The following is a 22,660-nucleotide window of genomic DNA, read 5'->3' as shown; positions in this document are numbered from 1 at the left end:
ACTTGACAGATTAAAAAAGGTATATAAGAATAAAAGCTCGGCTGGGTGTGGTGGCTCATGCCTGTAATCCCAGCACTTTAGGAGGCCAAAGTGGGCAGATCTCCTGAGGTCCAGAGTTTGAGACCAGCCTGACCAATGTGGTGATAACCCTGTCTCTACTAAAAATGCAAAAATTAGCTGGGCGTGGTGGTGGACACCTGTAATCCCAGTTACTTGGGAGGCTGAGGTAGGAGAATTGCTTGAACCTAGGAGACGGAGGTTGCAGTGAGCCAAGACCACACAACTGCACTCCAGCTTGGGTGACAAAGTGAGACTCCATCTCAAAAAAATAAAAAAGAATAAAAGCTCATATATAGCAAAAAGAAAAAAAAAATTTAGAAAAAGCAAAAAGATGTCAAGAATAAATTGGACATTCACACTATCAGATACAATGTCTGTAATAAAACTACAGTAATTAAAATAGACTGCTACTAGTACAGAAGCAAATAGCTCAATAGTATGTAATAATCCAGAAATGTGAAAACTTGATACCATGAAAAATCAGTCCAAAAAACTTAGATTATTTCATAAATAATTTGTACATAGTGTTGGAAAAACTGTCCTATCAAATAGAGAAAAAAATTAGAGCTTTACCTCATACCACACCACAAAATAAACTCCAGACTGAATTAAAAATCTAAATGTGAAGATAAAACTATGAAAATAATAGAAGAAAATACAAAATAAATTTATAATATCAGGTCGGAAAATTATTTTTTTTAATTTTTAATTTTTGTGGGTACACAGTAGGTGTGTATATTTCTGGGGTATATGATGGAAAAGGATTTTAAAAATCAGATTCTAAAAGTACAATTCATAAAGAAAAAGGTAATAGTTCTAACAACATTAAACTAAAAAATTTCTGTTCCACAAAGGACACTATGGCTAAACAAAAGCCAGTGAAAAGATATCTACTATGCTTAAAAACAGAATGAAGATAATCACAAAAACCCAATTTTTAAAAATGGCCAGACTAGGAACAGAAAGTATACAGAGGGAAACTTAACTGGCTAAGTATATGAATATATGAAATTGCATTCACAATTAGAGAAATGCAAATTAAATTAACATAAGCATACGATTTGTACTCAACTGACTGCCAAACATTACACACTGGCTAAGAAGTGCTGGCAAGTATATGGAGGAAAACAAGAATCCTCTTGCACTGCAAATGGGAATATAAACCTTGAGCAGCCATTTAGAAAAACAAATAGGCAGAATGAATCCTATGGTTCCAACAATCCCACAACTGGTACACAGCCCAGAAAAACTTTATATTAAAGAAATCTTTATATTAAAATATACAAGACATTAGGTTCATAGCAACAGTTAATTTTTTTCCCATAGAAGCAAAGAGTTGGAGGAAGCCTAGATGTTCATCAATGAAAAATAAATAGATGTGGAAAAAATATATATTGGAATATGACAGCACAAATATGCTGAACAAAGAGATGATTTATGTCCCTGGTAGGACAATGTGAGACAGGATTTATGTCCCAAACAGGACAGCATGAGATTTCATCATGCTACTCAGAATGGTGTGCAATTTAAAACTTATGAATAGTTTTTTCTGGAATTTTCCATTTAATATTTTCAGATTGCAGTAGACCATGGGTAACAAAAACCACAGAAAGCAAAATCACAGGTAAGGGGGTACGATTGTATACAAAAACAAAGTAAGATTACACAGATGACAGAAACTAAATAAAAGGAGAACAAATTTCCATCTAACGCTCTGATCTCACTTTTCTCACTTCAATTGAACAGGTCCACCTAAAGGGTCCAACTGCCCCTCAATCTGAATATACACAAAGTACTTTCATTCCATCCCCCACGCATCTACCCTGTATTTCCTCCTTCTATTAAGTTTTCCCTAAAAGTTCAAGTCTCTCGGTCTCAAGAAACAAGTACAGTATGACTCTTCCTTTTCTCTTACTCTCACACATTCAACTAGTTGTCAAATTCTATTTTATCTCTGAAATCTCTAATCGCTCTCCAGCCTCTTCTATTCCCAGTATGTCCTTTCCTAACTGGTCTTTCTGTTCCCATCTGTCTATTCTTCACAATCTGTCTTATACTAGAATGAGGTTTTATCCTGAAACAAAATTTGAGTCATATCATATTTTTGTCTAACATCTTTCAATGGTCCAAATTCACTCATGTGAAATTCAAGATCCATTACAACTATATTTTAATCTCTTTCTTCACCATGTCACATTGTTCCTTTTTATGCACTATATTGAATGTATTTCTTTCTTGGTCTAAGCACGTGTGGTATTCCACTACAGGCATCACTGTACACTCAAACACCAGACCAACTTTCAATGCCCAGCTCAAGAGCTTCTGCCTCCACATACTTTCCAACTTATGGGCAAAAAATACTCTCATAAAAACTAATAACGAAATAAGCCATAAGGTAAGAAGAACAGAGAGAACCAAAGCCTTTAAATGTGAAAAAAGTACAGGTGGTAAAAGAAGTTGATTTTGTTCGGTTACACTTCTCCATGCTTGAGGATGCTCATATGCCAGAAAGAAACACACTTTTTTAAAATATAAAATTTAAACACTATGAAAGAAAATATCTAATGAATGGTTATTCTAAGAATTTGTTCAACATCTTATAACTCTAAAAAGAATGTTTTGGTGACAAATGTGCAGCATTTATCTTGAAGCACTTGATAAAAACCAAAGAATTCTAACTATTTAATGTAATGGTAAATTACTTAAGAAAGAGGGAGCACAAAAGTGCTTAATTCTAAAATACTTCAGGATTCAAAGGCCGTAAATATGATAAATGTTTAATTTCCACATCACATTCCCTAGAACTGAATGGCAGATAAGTCAGGATCACATTCCTATAAGCACAGTTTAGGTTTACTTACCTTCTGGTTTCCTACCCTGTCACTTTCTTGCCCACTCATATCAATCCACAGTTTTATGAAATAGATTAAACCAGTGATAATTCATTCACCCATTTTAATACAACTGGTTACAAACTGAATACTGCTATAAATGCCGTCATATCTTCAAACAACCAGTTTTCCGACCAACATAACTTTTAAAAGAATATTAAAAGCAGATGATGTTAGGGATACAAATGTCAATAACACTGAATCCTATGATCCTATTCATCAGGTACTGGGAATGTACCATCATTGATCTAATCCAAAGCTACTCAAATATCCAACATTAGTAATATTATCATAAAAATGGGTGGATGTTAACAAATACAACAAAAATAGTAAATATCCTAAATATTTATTCCTTTAATCTAGACTAACATATAGTCATATGAGTTACCTATGTACTACACTACATATCAGTATATTTAAAACAAAATAGCTTACTATAAAAACAAGGCTTGGCTGGTGCAGTGGCTCACACCTGTAATTCTAGCACTTTGGAAGGTCAAGGCAGGTGGATCACCTGAGGTCAGGAGTCTTGAGATCAGCCTGGCCAACATGGTGAAAACCCTGTCTCTACTACAAATACAAAAATTAGCTGGGCATGGTGGTGTGTGCCTGTAATCCCAGCTACTAGGGGGGCTGAGGGAGGAGGATCGCATGAACCTGGGAGGCAGAGGTTGCAGTAAACCGAGATAGTGCCACCCGACTCCAGCCTGAGTAACAGAGAGAGACTCCGTCTAAAATAAAACAAACAAAAAAAGCTCCCTCCTACATATCCCAAATTATCTACCTGGCAGCTAGGTAAATCTTCCCCAAAAAGATGGTGCTGAAGAAGGCTGGTGATTCTGAGAAAAGGTAAGCAGAAGTCCTGTAAGTACTTTTCCATGGATTCAGGAGACCAAGCAATAGGGTTAACCTAAAGTTAAAAAAGAAAATTAGAACAAGTCAGTCTACAATAAATAAGAGTTTTCAAAAATTACTTTCATAATGGCAAGAAAATGTAAATTTTTTACTAAATAACCACTACATCTGATTTTAGCAAAAGCATACCATTGCACACTCCTGAGTTCCTTCTTCATGGTATAACTTTCCTTTAGATAGTTCACTTATCACAAAGCTCAGTAACACTTCATAAGACTTTTCTGCATCACATGTACTCTGAAAAAATTAAAATATAAGTTACACTGGTCACTGAAAATTATAAGAAATTTACATTGGAAGTAATTTTTAATGAGTAGAGTAAAACTGTGATTATATTATTTTTCAAGCATATGAGCTTCAATTCTTCAAAATTTGGGTAAAACTGTACACCTCTGGATTCACAATGAAACTGGGTAGGTGGTCAAAGCTATTCCAATATTTCTTTAAAAGACAGCTTATAAATTACATAATTATATGTAAATAAACATATGTAAGTCATGTCATGTTTTTTGACCCAGTAACTCCCACCCCTGGGAATTCTTTCCTGGGATATAATCCAAAAGAAAAAAAAATAGCTGTATGTGCAAGACATCTATTACAGCACTATTACAGCAAGAAACTAGAAATGACCAAGAGTGAGAGAGTTACCTAAAAAATGGAATACTAACTTAAAAAACATTTTCTAAGCAGTGAATGTGGCAAATTTAAGCTGTACAAAAAATATTTACAATGTGAAAAGAGTCAAATTTTTAAAAAATATAGTCATTATAGTGGTATAATATATGCATATAATATATGCATACAATAGAAAAAATATAGACCACAACTTTTTTTCTTTTACAATTTCCCTCAGATGTCTTTGAGGATTTATTAAAATAATACACCATAAAAATAAAATACGACAATATATTTATTACAGAATATGCAGATAGTGACATTAAGTAACAGTCTACAAGTTGATCTTAGTGATTACTTCCATTTTTATAAGAAAGAAAAAATAATGGCTTTTTATGAATTCAAATTTATTTCAATAAAATCTTTATACTTAAAGAAATGCACCTCTTTTTATATTCACTAAAATAGAAAGTGTAACATGCAAAGTACCATAATATGTAAATTAGGATAAAGTCAGAACTGCTATGATGTCCTTTATTCTACTTATTAACTATACTTTTAAAATCCTAAAATATAGAAAGGGATAAACACCACAGAATGTAAGTTTAACCTGAACTTTTAAGGCACTGATAGTTTGGATCAGAGAATTTATTATTGGATGATATTTGGTCTTTCTGTAGTTCCTCATTGTTTCCTTCATGTTACTATGCTCTTTCCAACTAGACTGTAAATTCCAAAATATCAGGAATTATGCTTTTTATTTTCCATGTATCCCTCTGCACAACAAAAATCTGAGCAAGAAATACTTGCTAATTAACTGATGAAATTTATTTTGGTAATATTGAAGTTTTGGAATATTGGACCTTGGAACTTGCTTGGGTGTGCCTCTTCTGGTAATCAGTTCTTTGCATTATCTTTAAATTACTCCTGTGCTTTCCGCCATATTCACTCAGTCATGTAGTATTATGTCCTGATTCTAAACTATAACAATGACTCTGACTCTGCAATGATTCTCCTTGTATCATGTGACTCGCCCCATCCTTATCTAATTAACAGTATGATTACTTGTTAAATATAATGACCTATAGATTACATATCCAAGAATCAATATCCCACTAAATATCAAAACAGCAATGTATCATGTTTTTAAAATTAAGTAAACTATCTCTTAAACAGACAGAGTTCACCTAAACTCAAAACACTACCATAGATTTGTAGAAAACTCAAAATACTACCATAGATTTGCTATTTATTAATGTGGCATAGTTAAGTTTCTCTAAATGTACAATTCAGCCTAAAAGCTTCCTAAATTTAATATACCTTTTTGAGTAAAATATTCAAAGAGTACAACAGAATAGTATTTCTGTTCAGATCAGTTAAGTAAGTTACTGAGTGGTAACTGACTTTTAAGTCATTATTAACAAATACATTTTGAGTGCTTGTTTTACACACAGCAAGTTTTATATCATATCAGAAAGTTAAATATAATGTAATGTTCACCACTTTGTATTGAGAATTATTCACAATACAAAGTATTAAGAAAACATATTTTACATAGGCAATCTCTGAATAAAAGAAAAAGTAGGCTCATGAAGCTTAAGAAAGATAATTTCTGAGAACATGGATGAAAGACCTAAAATAGAGATAAGAAGAATCCTAAGGGGTAGGTGGCAAAAGTATGTGGGTTAAATTTTAAAAAGGATCAAGGGTCAAGAGATGCAAGAGAGTCTGTGTTGGATAGAATACTTTGTCTAAATTATAGTACTTCTTAAAGTTTTTGATTTCAATATATTTTGGATGCTATGATACCACACCCCAGCAAACAAAACAACAAAACCTATCCAAGGATCCCAGACTAAGACATTCTAGTAGGCTGGGCATAGTGGCTCATGCCTGTAATCCCAGCACTTTGGGAGGCCAAGGTGGGAGGATTGCTTGAGGCCTGGAGTTCAAGACCAGCCTGGCCAACACAGCCAGACTTCCTCTCCACTAAAAATGGGAAAGTTAGCCATGTGTGGTGGTGTGCGCCTGTAGTCCTAGCTACTTCAGAGGCTGAAGTGGGAGGATCAATTGAGCCCAGGAGTTTGAGGTTGCAGTGAGCTGTGATCATGCCACTGCACTCCAACCAGGGCGATAGAGTGAGACCCTGTCAAAAATAAAAAAAGAAAAGAAAGATAAGAAAGGAAAAGGAAAAGGAAGGAAGGGAAGAAAAAGAAAAAAGAAAAGAAATTCTAGTATAAATACTCTTAGCAGAAATTCCATTGACAAAAAAGTACGATTTACACTAACTGTAATGATGACTTTTTCAGAACTAAATTTCATTATCAAATTAACACCCCTTCAAAAAATATATAGTACCTATATTTTTACTACCATAGGCCAGATTAGATCTGGCAAAAATATGTTTTCATTACAATTATTATGCCAAACATATGCAATTAAAGAGATGAAGTGAATCAGTGAAATTCAATGAAGAAAGGGAGAAAAAGGGTGGGAGAAGACATAAAGAAGGAAGTGAAAAAAATAGGAGGAATCAATGATGCAGAAATCCAAGTAGTTACAGAGGTCACAATGGTATATTTTATCACTCATAAATATGGTTGTCTCCCAGTTTCCATGATGGATGGGTTCCAAGAACCCCCCCACTGGAAACCAAAAGCCACAGATCCTCAATTTCCCAACATAAAATAGTGTACTACAGTATAGTTATTGGTATTACAGGCATTTACAATCTGCTATGTGTCTAAATGTTTATGTCTATTATACAAAAAGCTAATAACATGTAGTAAACCAACCTATAGATTATCATAATTTTTAATTTTCTTTCACTAAAGAAAATTATATATTTATATAGCTATAAACTAATATACTAATATATATTTATATGGCTATAAGCCAATATGCTTCTAATTAATGTTCTGATAAGAATCTGTCTCATATAAAGTATTTTATTAAGTGTTTTTAAAAAATAACTAAATTATTAGGTTCAGGAAAAAACTGTACTGAACAGTTACCTAAATTACATCAATTGTAAATAGAGGTAGACCCAAATTATATCAGCAAATTTCTTAAATGTGTAATTTTTATGATTAGACAGCTTACTAAGGAAACATATTTAAATAATGACACAGCACAGACACCTAATATACCTGATTTGAATACTATCTGAGCACTAACAATCCAAATATCAGATTACATTGCAGTCACAAAAATTAAAAGAATATTTAGGAAAAATAGGCCAGGCAAGGTGGCTTACGCCTGTAATCCCAGCGCTTTGGGAGGCCAAGGCAGGTAGATCACCTTGAGTCCAGGAATTCAAGACCAGCCTGGGCAACATGGTGAAACCCCAGCTCTACTAAAAATATAAAAAATGAGCCGTGCGTGGTGGCACAAGCCTGTAGTCCCAACTACTCATCGGGGCTGAGGTGAGGCACAAGAGGTTGAGGCTGCAGTGAGCCCTGATCATACCACTGCACTACAGCGAGGGTGACAGTGAGACCCTGTCTCAAAAAAAAAAAAAAAAAAAAAAAAAATTAGGAAAAACTAAAGATAATTACAAAAAGAAAAACTGCCTAAGAATTAACCAGCAAGAAGGGAAAAAAATATTTCAAGAAAGACAGAAATTCATTTTGAGAATTTAGAATAACAGAATTGAAACAGAAGTGCCCTTATAAATCATATGGTCTAAACCTTTCATTTACCTTTGAGAAAGCTGCGGCTTAGACAGTTATGTTTTGACTAAAAAAGTAACATCTCTATTCAGTGGCAGGAGATTGGCCTTGTACTTGGGTTTGATGGCCAACTGACACATAATACATAATTATCCTTAACCCATAATTAAGACATAGTGAACTCTGTGATGATATATTAAATGTACACATAATTGTGATTTGAGAGTAAACTGGTAACAGTGAAGATTATATTGAATACATTTCCTGTATTTGTTTTTTTTTTCTTTTTGAGACGGAGTCTGGCTCTGTCGCCCAGGCTGGAGTGCAGTGGCCGGATCTCAGCTCACTGCAAGCTCCGCCTCCTGGGTTTACGCCATTCTCCTGCCTCAGCCTCCCGAGTAGCTGGGACTACAGGCGCCGCCACCACGCCCGGCTAGTTTTTTGTATTTTTTAGTAGAGACGGGGTTTCACCGTGTTAGCCAGGATGGTCTCGATCTCCTGACCTCGTGATCCGCCCGTCTCGGCCTCCCAAAGTGCTGCGATTACAGGCTTGAGCCACCGCGCCCGGCCAATTTCCTGTATTTGTAATTGGTTCTCTCTCCTTTGATACAAGTAGATATGATTTTAACAAAAAAAGTTTTAATGACATTTAAAAACCCCTTAAGACTGTGGGCCAATCAAAAGGTTCAATTTACACTATACCTATTATTTTTTTCCTACCAATTTCTACAAATAAACACTGAAGCAATTTTCTTCTTTTACCTATCTCTAAGCTGAACCACTCAGTCAATTCTTCGGTTCCATAGCTCTATAGTATCTCATTCGTTCTCAAGCTACTGAAAGTATTTACATTTAGTGTAATTTTTCTAAATGGTTTACATAATTTAGCTTAAACTGAGTTCCTCTGAGTTTGCTGAGAACTTGCATATATTCTAACATGAAAAAAGGTAATATTTCAAGAAGCATTATTAAGAAAAGGTTAGGACTGGCCGGGCGCAGAGGCTCACGCCTATAATCCCAGCACTTTGGGAGGCCGAGGTGGGCGGATCACGAGGTCAGGAGTTCAAGACCAGCCTGACCAACATGGTGAAACCCTGTCTCTACTAAAAATACAAATATTAGCCGGGCATGGTGGCAGGCGCCTGTAGTCCCAGCGATTCAGAAGGCTGAGGCAGGAGAATTGCTTGAACCCAGGAAGCAGAGGTTGCAGTGAGCCGAGATTGCGCCACTGCACTCCAGCCTAGGTGACAAGAGAGAAAAACAAAAAAGAAAAGGCTAGGATTTTAAATTTAGAAGTGGTGCATCAAAAGCTATCTTTGGATTGTGATTGGGGATAGGGACAAGAAGAAAAAGTGGCAAATAAAATAGATAAGTCTGCAGATCTTTTACCATGTGCTCACTGTGTTAGCACAATTTTTACAACTTCTCTAAGTTTAAGGCTTGCAGAAAAAGCAAAACAAACTGCTGAAATATAAAGGGATAAAAGGATGAGGTTTAGACACAGATACAGAAGGCCTCATTGTTCAGTGAAAACATTTTCAACGTTTTTGAGCCCATAGGTGCTCAATTTACAATTAAAATACCAGTAACTCATTTTGTAACACCTACTCTTATTCACTCAATATCCCCAGCTTAAATGACTTCACCTACCTGCTAAATGACAAATTTAGAAAGAGACTAACCTTTTTGAGAGCTCCTGCGTGTTTCCAGGCTGACCTATCTTCTTCGCTGCATTTAACTGAGAGTTCTGCAAGAGCCTGTGTGTACAGTAGGGTAAAAAGTACCTTCACAATGCAAGTAAAGTGGTCTGCAAGAGAAAAAAATCATTATTTCTTTGGAATCTAGATATTTTGTACTTAAGATAGTTTTACACATATATGCCTTTCCTTGCATATGTAATTGGTTTTTGTTTTCAACACTTCATTGTTTGTTTGTTTGTTTTTGAGACAAGGTCTCAGTCTATCACCCAGGTAGTGTGGTGCCTGGAGTGCAGTGGTGTGATCAGAGTTTACTGAAGCCTCGACCTCCCAAGCTCAAGCGATCCTCTCATCTCGGCCTGTGATCTGCCCCACCCAACAGTAGCTGGCACTACAGGCATGTGCCACTATGCCTAATTTTTTATTTTTTGTAGAGATGGGGCCTCCCTATGTTGCCCAGGCTAGTCTCAAATTCCATGGGCTCAAGCAGTCCTCCCACTGCAGCCTCCCAAAGTGCTAGGATTAGACACATGAGAGTCTGAAATTATAATGTACTATTATATTTGCTGCCCAACAGATCTGAAATTATGAAAGCAAAATTCCTCTAATTCATCCAAAGAACATATAAATGAGAAGCACTCAGCATAGTGGAAAGGGTGCTCTCTTTCAGAAGACCAGAGTGTTAACGCCATTCATCCTTGGAATAGCTGTGGGACCTTGGCAAATGCCCTTCCTGGGCTTCAGATGCTCAAAAATAATGTTTGGGGGTCTCAGTATTTAAAACCAACACATCATCTACCCCTATATAATATACATCTTAACAAGGACAGTATTATATGGAATATGATATAAATCTTGTAAAAAAAAAATCTTGATGTTTAGGTTACTAATTTGGCTTCAGAATTTAATGAAAACTATAGAAATAAGCCTGGGCAACACAGACCCCCATCTCTACAAAAAATTTTTAAAATAGCTGGGTGTGGCCAGGTGCAGTGGCTCACGCCTGTATTCCCAGCACTTTGGGAGGCCGAGGTGGGCAGATCACAAGGTCAGGAGTTTGAGACCAGCCTGGCCAATATGGTGAAACCCTGTCTCTACTAAAAAAAATACCAAAAAAAAGCCAGGCGTGGTGGTGGGTGCCTGTAATCCCAGCTACTTGGGAGGCTGAGGCAGGAGAATCGCTTGAACCCGGGAGGTGGAGGTTGCAGTGAGCCGAGATTGCGCCATTGCACTCCAACCCAGGCAATAGTGTGAGACTCTGTCTCAAAAAAAAAAAAAAAAAAAAAAAAAGCTGGGTGTGGTGACAAGCACCTGTCATCCTAGCTACTCAGGAGGCGGAGGCAGAAGGATCACTTGAGCTCAGAAGGTGAAGGTTACAGTAATCCAAGATCACTCCACTTAACTCCAGCCTGGGCGATAGAGTAAGAGCCTGTCTCAAATAAAGATAAAAATAAAAACAAAAAACTACAGCAATATGAAATAGTAGTAACAATATGGAAAGTACCTGGTAGCTTCTGGCATATATTAGGTACTTAATAAATGGAAGCTTTAATATTGATAATTAACATTTATATTTACCTAATAACTTAGCAATTTTCTTCAAGTGTCTCATTCAATCCTCAAAACAGCCTCAACTGGATAACTGAGCTTCAGAAAGATGTGCTTGTTATATCAAAGCTAATAAGCACCCAGGTCTGAACTTGAATCCATATAGATCATTTTTCTTCAGGTTCAGTGTTCCTTCTATTTTACTCCTCCCCTAGTAAATGGATACTACTATTTAATCAGTTGCTGGAGTCAGAAATTTTCAGATATTCTTGACAATTTCCCCATTAAAATAATCACCAAGTCCTGTTAATTCTACTTTTTAAATATTTCTCAAGTCAGTTTCAACACCCTGGACTAGACTTCCAACCTTTCTTGCCTAGACCTACAATCCCAGCTAAAGTGGCTGTGTTGGGGGTCCCGAAGACCACTGCCAAGTTTGATGATTCACTAGGAGGACTTATAAGACTGCGTACAGAGTCATACTCATAGCTGTTATGACTTATGACTGCAAAAGGATAAAAGTTAAAATCAGCAAAGGGAAAAGGCATATTGGGTGAAGTCCAGAGGAAACTTCCAGAGTCTTCTCCCAGTAGAACCACACAGGATGTGCTAAACTTCCCCAGCAACAACAAGCTGTGATGGCATGTAGGAAATGGATACCAGGGGATCTCATTAGAGACTCAGTGCCCAAGGTTTTTACTGGGGTTATGCAGGTACTCTCTTCCTGGTACATAACAAAATTCCAGACTCTCAAGAGGAAAGCAGGTATGTTCAGCATAAACCATATTCTTTGTACAAACAGTTTAGGCATAGTGTGACACTTTTATCAATTCTGGGAATAGTGGGGCCCCTCCTGAAATCAAGTTCCCAGATGCTAGTCAAGGCCTAACATTGTAAGCAGACCTTTCAAAGGACAGCAGTCAGGCCTTCTATGTTAATTCTTTTCAGTACAGTAGTTTATCTTTATCACCTCTCAGCCCCCTGCAATCTACTTTCCTTATTCTAGCCAGAATGAACTTTTATTTTTCCTCCAGCTTTACTGAGGTATAATGGACAAAAATTATATTATTGAAGGTAGACAATGTAGTTTTGATATAAGTATACATTGTGAAATGATGGCCAGAATCAAGGTTAACTAACATATTCATCATCCCATATAGTTACATGTGTCTGTGTGTATGTGTGTGTGCTGAGAATACTTAAGATCTCCTTGCTTAGTACATTTTAAGTATACAGGAGAATATTACAGCTCTCATCACCATGCTGTATATTAGATCTCCAGAACTTATTCTTCTTATAACTGAAAGTGCACACCCTTTGACCAACATCTCCCCATTTTCCCCACCGCCCTGTCCCATGTGAACTACCCTCCTACTCTCTATTTTGACTTGTTTAGATTCCACATATAAGTGAGATCATGCAGTATCTCTCTCTTTGTGGCTTATTTCATTTAGCATAATGTCCTATGGGTTCATCCACACTGTCACAAACGGCAAGATTTCCTTCTTTTTTAAAGCTAAATAATGTCCCAGTGTACTTATATGCCACATTATCTTTATTCATCCACTGACAGACACTTAGGTGGTTTCCATATCTTGGCTATTGTGATTAAAGCCACAATGAACATGGGAGTGGAGTGCAGATGTCTCTGAGATACTGATTTTACTTCCTTAGGATGTATACCCAGAAGTGGGACTACTGGATCATACAGTAGTTCTATTTTAGTTTTCTGAGGAACCTCCATACAGTTTCAGGATGCCCAGAACTAAGGAGGAACAATGAGTCAACAATCAGAATGAGCCATATTAGAGAAATATTTAGATGACAGAAATTATAGGATTTGGTAGACCTTTGGAGGTAGAGGGTGATGGTGGTATCTCATAGATGGTAGCAGCATTGACTAAAATGTAAAACAGAGGATGAGAGCAGGCTTGGATAGGTAGAAAATTAACATTATATATCCTGAGTTTGAGGCATGTCTAAAAATTCAAGTCTGGAACTCACTGGGGAGTTGTAGTCTAAAGCTAGAGATTTGAATCATCAGATCATAGGTATAGTTAAAGCTATGGGAAAGAAGATAAAATCATGAAGGAAGGGGACAGGAAATAAAAAACAATTAATTTTAAAAGAGCCTGAAAATGAGTCAGTAGAAGAACCAGGAAAGAACCATTGAAGTCAAGAAAAGTATTCCATCAATAATTAAATATTTTAATAAGTGACAGACATTACAGAATTTGTCTATTAAGCACACAAACAAAAACATCCGAACCAGAAAGTCATTTATATAGTGTAGAAACACCACTCACATACAGCTTCTTCTTAAATTATACATACATATATTTTTTCTTTCACTAAAAAGAAGTGATGTGGCCAGACGCAGTGGTGGCTCACACCTGTAATCCCAGCACTTTGGGGGCTGAGGTGGGTGAATCACCTGAGGTCAGGAGTTTGAGACCAGCCTGGCCAACATAGTGAAACCTCGTCTCAACTAAAAATACAAAAACTTAGTTAGGCGTGGTGGCGGGTGCCTATAATCTCAGCTACTTGGAAGGCTGAGACAGGAAAATCGCTTGAACCCAAGAGGTGGAGTTTGCAGTGAGCCAATAATGGTGCCACTGCACTTTAGCCTGGGCAACAAGAGCGAAATTCTGTCTCAAAAAATAAATAAATAAATAAATAAAATAAAATAGAAGTAATGTACTAAAAGAAATGATAGCCACTAGTTTTAGCCTTTCATCATAGAAAAGTACTAACTTCTAGTTTAGTCCATTTGTCTGTCTTGATTATCATCATTTAAAAAAATACAGTCAACTCTGTACCTGTGGTTTCCTCATCCATGGATTCAACCAGTCATGGATCAAAAGTATTTGGGAAAAAAAAATAGATGGTTGTGTCTGTACTGAACATGTACAGAATTTTGGCCTTCTCATTATGCTCTAAAAAATACAGTATAGCAACTATTTAACATTTGTATTGTACTAAGTAATCTAGAGATGATTTAAAGTATATGAGAAGATATGTGTAGGTTATATACAAATACTATACCATTTTATGTAAGGGACTTGAGCATCTGTGGATTTTGGTATTGGCAGGGGCTTGTGGAACCAATATCCCATGGATACCAATGGATGACTGTTAACTGGCAATTTAAAGTCAAAGCTTAAGTTCTCACATTCACCTGTTCATTTAACGAATATTTATTTATTGAATGATTGCCATGTGTAATACCAACATCTTTCAGGGACCAAGAATAAACAAAGAATCTCTCACATGAGGTTTATATTAGGTCAACAGACTGCTAACTACCAACATTAAAACAGAAAACAAAGTCCTTCAAATACAATTATCAAAATTTAAAAAGAAGAAAAAAGGACTGGACATCTAATCTAAGTCAATGTGTTTAAAAATTACAATAACAACAAAAAAACACTATCAAAATACCTGAGGATGAACAAAGGAAGATCGATATTTACTTGAAATGCCTTAAAAGCAAACTATCTGTAGTTTCTTTTAAGACAAGGTAGAGTGTATCTAAAATAACAAAATCCCTAGGGGAAGAGCACACAAGTAAACAGGACATAATCTGAAGAAGGTATCAGACATTTTATTCTGTTCCTATCACCATGATAATTTTTTATAAAAATATATACTATTCCACTGCTTTAATAAAGCACTTTGCATATACCACATGCAGACATCAAATCTTCTTAGTCTTACCTTTTATGATTTGGAGTTACTAACTACATGTGCTCTGACCCTCTCCAAAAAGTCTAGTCTACAAGAAAAATCAATTTGTGATGTGTTTTTCTGTGTGATAAACTCAAGTCTATTTTCTCTTTGATGAGTGAAGAATCTACACAGTTTAATAAGACTTCATTTGCCGTAGTCAACATAGAACCAAGAGAAGATACCAAGTCCGTCTAACAACTAATAGGGCAGTAAATGCTGGTCCTTTGGGTATACTTCAGGCAATTGAATTTGGGGTCCAGTAAACTGCCAACATTCTCAAAAAACATTATACAGAAGTGATCACAATGTAAGTGGTAAAGACTCAAATGAAAGTTAATAGCTTTCTTGAATTTTAAAGTGGAAAATAAGCAATTTGCCATAAAATAAGACTATTGTATTTTTAACACACCCACTGCATCCCCAAAGCATTTACTGAACATATGATGTACCAAGTGGGCATTGGGGATATACATAAGATGGTGCTGCTAGTCTTGGAGGAACTGACAGTCTGGAGAGGGAGACAGTAAAGAAAATCAGGCAAATCAGACAAGTATCAAAATAGAATCACAGAGAAGTTATTATGGCAATGAGAAGAAGGATATCCAATAGAAAGGCTTCTACGAAAGGGCAACATAAGGTAAAGGACCATCATGAGTTATTAAGTAAAGAATGGAGAAATGGCAAACACTTAAAGATGCTCACAATTCTCCTATCTTAAAAACAAAAAAATAACCCCTTTGAAATAGTAATCCCCCTCTTATCCTCAGGAGATACACTCCAAGACCCTAGGGATGTCTGAAACTGCAGATAGTTCTGAACCCTACATCTGCAGTACTATGTAACAAGATGGGTTTGAACTGTGCAGGTCTACTCATACAAGGATTTTCTTCCACTTCTGCCACCCCTGAGACAGCAAGACCAACCCTTCCTCTTCCTCAGCCTATTCAACATGAAGATGACAAGGATGAATATTTTTATGATGATACACTTCCATTTAATGAATAGTAAATATATTTTCTCTTATGATTTTCTTAATAATGTTTTCTCTAGCCTTATTGTGAGAATAAAGTACATAATACATATACAAATTATGTGTTAATTGACTGTGTTATTGGTAAGGCTTCTGGTCAACAATAGGCTATTAGTAGTTAAGTTTTTGGGAAGTCGAAAAATACGTGCAGTGGATTCAACTGCATGGTGGAGCAGGGTGGGAAGTGAAGAAGTAAAGGGGGACTGCACCCTTAGCCTCTGTGTTGTTCAAGGGTCAACTGTACAGATGTACCTATGATAAAGTTTAATTTATAAATTAGACACAATAAGACATTAACAACAATAATAAAATAGAACAATTATAATATTGTAATAAAAATTATGAAAATGTGATCTCTCAAAATTATTTACTGTACTATGGCCATAACTTTTGCTGTTTAAGGTGTGATTGTGAAACTAGCACAATTTTTTTTTCCTTCTTCATAATTTCATGGATAGAAGGTTCATTCGTACCAAAGACCTTAGTAACCTCAGCATACAATTTTTTTCCTTTCCTTATTAAGTCAGGAATTTTCACCTTTTCACTTAAAAGAAAGAAATTTAGTTTCTCTTTGGTGTACCCAAATTGCCTGTGTCAACTGAAGAATCACAAGGTTTACAAATTTGGAAAGGAGGGCTTTATTTCTCAAAAAGTTTGTATCCTGTAGGCTAGCCATCAGCAAGCTGGGAATCACAGCCTGTAGCATAAGCCAAGAGCAAGTCCTTTGAAGGAGGTCAGGAATTTATGCTAAACAGGGTGGCCTGGTGTTCATATTCAATAAGCTGTAGGAAGAGTCATGAGTATTTATGAAAGGAGAAACATGCACATGCGCAATTTAGCTTCATGCCTCTTCATGGGTTGCCTGTTCAAAAAATGGCGGCAACAGCATGATGCCAGGGTGGAGGTTTCGGCCCTCTGACATTAGAAGGTAGAGTAGAAGACACAAAAACCCTCACTGAACTTCCTCCATGAGTTGGCCAAAACTAGTCTAGAGATGTTGGTCAGCTTTGGGGAAGGGATGTATTGTGAAACTGCACAGAGGGAGAGGGGAGTTCGGTTGCAACCCCAGATGATTAGCTAAATGTGATTAAAGAATGATACGATGATCCTAAAGAATGTTGTTCACACCTCAGTGTGCCCCTCCCTTATCAACCTTTAACCTGAATTATTTTCTAAGGAGTAAGCAGAAACCAGCTCTAGAAAACAAGAAACAAAAGATCATTCTTTAATCACATCTGCTCAGTTGGGGAGCTTAAGATTTTATTTTTATTTCTCACCACCATCACTAGTCTTCTGCTTTGGGGCCATTATTAAGTAAAATAAGAGTTACTTGAACACAAGCACTGTGATACCACGACAGTTGTTCTGATAGCCCAGATGGATACTAAATGACTAATGGGCGGGTAGCATCTACAGAGTGGATATGCTGGGCAAACAGATGACTTCACTTCCCAGGAAGAAACAGACAAGACAGCACAAGATTTCAGTGTACTACTCAGAATGGCACACAACTTAAAATATACAAATTGTTTATTTCTGGAATTTTCCATTTACTCTTTTTGGACCAAAGTTGACCACTGGTAACGAAAACCACAGGAAGTGCAACTATGGGTAAGGGGGGACTGCTGTACATCATGTATGCCTTCTGTTCCCCTCCATTCTCTCTTACAAGATCTCTCTCTTCACTGTCTCAATTCTCTCACTTCTCATTTCTCATCCCACTGTAATCTGCTGATCCTACAAAATATATTTGTCTATGGCCAGGAGTCTCCAGGATAATATATAAGTAATTAAATTTCAGGGGTCAAAATCCTTTTGAAAATCTGGTAAGAGCTGTGAAACTACTCAGAAAAAAAATGCACATATATGTACAATTTTTTTCCTTACCATTTTAGGAGACTGATGGATTTCTTGAATCCTATTAATGAACTCCGGAACCACATATTAAAAAGCCTTGGTCTTAGGCCAGCACAGTGGCTCATGCCTGTAATTCCAGCACTTTGGGAGGCCAAGGCAGGTGGATTCCTTGAGCCCAGAGTTCGAGACCAGCCTGGGCAACAGAGTGAGACCCCCTCCATCTCTACAAAAAATAAAATTAGCCAAATGTGGTAGTGTGCGCCTGTGGTCCCAACTACACAGGGACTCTGAGGCAGGAGGATTGCTTGAGCCCAGGAGGTCAAGGCTGCAGTGAGTTATGACTGCACCACTGTACTCCAGCCTGGGCAATAGAACAAGACCCTGTGCCTCCCCAAAATAGAAAAAAAATAAAGCTTTGGTTTGAAGAAGCTATCAAAGACTGTTGGGGTTATATCAGTAGCTTGGTATACAAGCCAACCTGAGGTGTTTAAACAGTTATTATTTTACTATGGAACTGAAGGATGCTAAATATATTAAAATCCAAGAATTCATAATACTGGAAAAAAAGAAATCACCTTTGGAGAACACACACACACAAAAAGTCATTTTTCTGAAAACTGGTTAAAAAAATCAAGCATTTAACCTGCCTTTCCTGTATCAACTTTACCAATGTATAAACAAATAGGAAAAATAAATAGGAAAAAATTTCATTTTATGAATTCCACTTAACAAATGAAATAATTAAGGAATAAATCTAGAGAATAATCAATAGCTTCTACTGTCACATAAAGAGAAACAACTGGAAATTATATCTCCTGACAAAAATATTAAACATTATCCATGAAGTATTTTTGCAAAAAGAAATAAGAAACTGATTCCATCTAAATCTATCTGCCAGTTTGTAGGACACACACAGGGACAGAAGATCATGTTATTAAATGATGTTATTGGGGGTACAATTAGCAAAATAGAGACTATGGGAAGTTCTGAAGGAAAAAAGACCCAGATTTTTCAACAAATAAAATGCAAGGAGGTAGGAGGAAGGAAGCAACCCACAGATTTAAAAGAACTAAAAAAACCAAATCCAATGTATGGATCTTTTCTGGATCCTAAGTCAAATAAACCAAATATTAAAAAATCATTTACAGGCCTGGCACAGTGGCTCATGCCTGTAGTCTCAGCACTTTAGGAGGCTGAGGCTGGTGGATCACAAGGTCAGGAGATTGAGACCAGTCTGGCCAACATGGTGAAACCCTGTCTCTACTAAAAATACAAAACTTAGCCAGGTGTGGTGGTGGGTGCCTGTAATCCCAGCTACTCCGGAGGCTGAGGCAGGAGAATTGCTTGAACCCAGGAGGCACAGGTTGCAGTGAGCTAAGATAGCGCGACTGCACTCCAGCCTAGGCAACAGAGAGAGACTGTCTCAAAAAAAAAAAAAAAAAAAAAAAAAAAAAAAAAAAAAAAAAAAAATCATTCACAAGGAGCAACTATGGAAATTTGAACACTGATGGGATAGTTACTGATATTTAGGCATAACCATTCATTTTTAATTGTGTTCACAATAGTTTTTTTTATTATTTTAAGAATCCTTATCTTTTAGAGATATATACTGAAGACTATATAGATAAAATGATATGCGGTCTGGAATTTGCTTCAGAATAACCACAGGTGGGAGGGAGTAGGGAATAAGTCAGGGTATAAATAAAACAAGACTGGTCATGAGTTGATATGGGGGTTCATGAAACTCTGCTCTTTACTGTTATGTATGCTTGTAAATAAATAGTTTTTTAAGCCCTTGGTTTGTAACAAAGCAAAACTGAGATACTTTCTTTCTTCAAGTCAATGGAAAATAATAAGCAGCATTCAAGCTCTCTTCTGTGAGCCCTGCTTATGGGATCTTGGAAGCAGGGATATTCTATAATCACTGGTCCCAGATGCTCTACAGAATCTTGGAGTCTGTATTCTAGAAAGCATGGTTAAGAACAGATTTGTGAAGCTCCTCAAGAACAGCAACATGATCTGAACCTGGGCAACTGACCCTCCCTGACGGTTTCATTGTCTCCCCATCCAAATCTCATCTTGAATTGTAACTCCCATAATTCCCCCGTGTTGTGGGAGGGATCCAGTGGGAGATAACTGAATCATGGGGGTGGTTCCCCCATACTGTTCTCATGGTAGTGAATGAGTCTCATGAGATGTGATGGTTTCATGCGGGGAAACCCCTTTCACTTGGCTATCATTCTCTTCTCTTGTTGCCACCATGTGAGGCGTGCCTTTTGCCTTCTGCCATGATTGTGAGACCTCCCAGTCATATGGAACTGTGAGTCCATTAAACCTCTTTCTTTTGTAAATTGCCCAGTCTCAGGTATGTCTTTATTATCAGCATGAAAATGAACTAATACACTCCCTATAAAGGATGATGATTTTACGTCTTAAACCCTGGAGGCTCAAAAATAAGAAAGAATTTTAGCCTGAGAGATAATAATTGTAAATTTTGTGTGAATCGTCTAAGAGGGCTTCTTAAAAAAGGTGAAGTTCCTCTCTTAACTCTCATCCTGCTGCCTTAAACTAGACTGTGATGGCTGGAACTCTTAGCAGCTACCTTGGCACAGGGAGATGAGAGCCATACCATAAAGAATCTGGTGCTGTGAAGTAGAAGTGTCTGGCCTGCCTACTTTCATACTTCTACATGAAAGAAAAACAAGCAGTATCTTATTTAAGCTACTGTGTTAATTTGATTTCTTCTCTACATTATATAGCTAAATCTGATCCTAAGTTATAAATCTTCTTTCCCCTTGTACATAAAGAACTAAATATGAATACCTGAAAACAGTGATGTCAGAAGTTACTTCCGAGTTTATTCTTTAGAGACCAGTGATGTGATGAGTATTATGAAACATAAGATACAAGGACATAAGAGATAAAAGAAAAAAACTTGTCTTTAATATATTTAATTTGAGCTTCTGATGAGATAATTGGCTAAAAAGGTCTTTTAACCCGGAAACAATGCTAAGCATTAAAAAATTTAAGAGGTATATAGGTAGGTTCATGCATCCATCTATTTTTCAGATAAAACCATGGGAAGCATTTAATAAATATTAATTTGATATTTTTCAGATAAAACCATGGGAAGCATAAGTCTATACAGTAAAATTTTCCTTCCTCTGCTTTTCTCTTCTAAAAACAACCAATAACTTAAACAGTTATACAAATACACATTCTTACAATAAAAATAGTTTATAATAAAAACACTGTCACAATAAAGACTACTATTAACTCTTACATCAAAAGGGAGTGGAAAAGAAAAATTTATATTAATAACTCTATCTCCCCAACTCTCCACCTCCCCTCAAAAAAAACCTGTCTGTGGAAAATATAATTAAGCTCTGAACTTCCTAGCAATTAAAGGCCTCTATCCAGTTCTCAAATTGTGAAAGACTAAAAAAATTAATAAGGAATGGCATTTTTTTGTCTGATCCTAAATTCTAAGAGGAATTCATCACCACAATGACAGCTAACAAAATATTACACAATGTGTTTGACAGCGGTATAATCCAATCTCAAGATAATCTGATCTTGAATTATTGTAAAATTTTAAGAAATAATATAAAGCACAAGTTTTAAAAGCAATTCTAACTACAGGTAAATTTAATGACTGCTAAATACCTAGCTATTTGGTTCCCTAAGCACAAAGTCCATGTTTTAGTCATCTTTGTGTATCCAGCACTTGGCAAAGAAGCATAGCAACCTGGCAAACAGTAGGTACTTATTAAGTATTTCTTGAACTGAATCAAGCAATGAATTTATTAAATTTGCTTATTAAATTTGTCCACCAAGAAACTCTTCTTTAATGAGATTACTTTAAGGCATGATTATTAACAATATTTACATTTTTATGTTGATGATTTCCTGAATTTATTCTATTAACCATTACTAAGGAGATCAATTTTCTTGACTCATTTTAGAACACAGTTTCTAGACTCTGTTTCTACTGAATTAAATTCACTAGGTTTGGTTAATTTCAGGTATTGCATCCTCTTTCAGCATGAACTTCGTCTTCTGTTGAAAGCCAGTGCCAACAATGACTTCTGACAAGGAGGATGATGCACCAGCTACAGCTCTCAGACACTGACACAACAGGTCCTTTACTCTTAACTAAAATATTTTTCTCTTTAGATTAAATATTAATACAGATTAAATACTGACATACAGACAATCTTCTCTATGTCAAGTTTCCTTCCCTTTCACCTTTTCAGGTTTATGTAATAACTAAGCTTATAAGTAAAAGGTATATTTAAATAATATACTTAAATATTTTGAAGATATAATAAAGTAATTTTTTAAATATTTCAAAATGTAATACTACTAATATAATTAGAAGAGCACAATCAGGAGTAAACCAGCATGATCCAAGGCAACTGTTTCCCTAGAATAAGAAAAACTAACCAAAGTGACACAAAAAGCCTAAAGAATTTGAAACTAATTTTACAAGGAGATTAATTTTAATGAGACTATTTAACAGGTTTTTAAGCTCTATAAACACAAATGATTATATTAGCAGACACAGCCTAACCCTCCAAAAAAGTAACATTCAAAAGTATCTGAACTTTTGCAGTTAAATATATAATTACCCCAAGAAGTTAAACA

The 22,660-nt window shown here is 36.1% G+C and overlaps 1 protein-coding gene across 3 annotated transcripts in view; it reads right to left on the bottom strand.

Moving 5' to 3' along the window:
• Positions 1-22,660, bottom strand: part of UBR3 (ubiquitin protein ligase E3 component n-recognin 3) — a 268,897-nt gene that overhangs the window by 28,749 nt on the left and 217,488 nt on the right. For all 3 annotated transcript variants that reach the window (XM_038001943.2, XM_007965316.3, XM_038001944.2), the window contains exons 33-35: positions 9,835-9,959; positions 3,996-4,103; positions 3,736-3,861 (exon numbers count right to left, since the gene is read on the bottom strand). In XM_038001943.2, the coding sequence (XP_037857871.1) occupies positions 3,736-3,861; positions 3,996-4,103; positions 9,835-9,959 (359 nt within the window). The remainder of the gene's footprint in view (positions 1-3,735; positions 3,862-3,995; positions 4,104-9,834; positions 9,960-22,660) is intronic.

The sequence above is a fragment of the Chlorocebus sabaeus genome, chromosome 10, assembly GCF_047675955.1.
Source record: "Chlorocebus sabaeus isolate Y175 chromosome 10, mChlSab1.0.hap1, whole genome shotgun sequence".
Lineage (NCBI taxonomy): Eukaryota > Metazoa > Chordata > Mammalia > Primates > Cercopithecidae > Chlorocebus > Chlorocebus sabaeus.
Note: the sequence above shows the minus strand (reverse complement) of the source record. Positions and strands in the feature narration are given on the sequence as shown.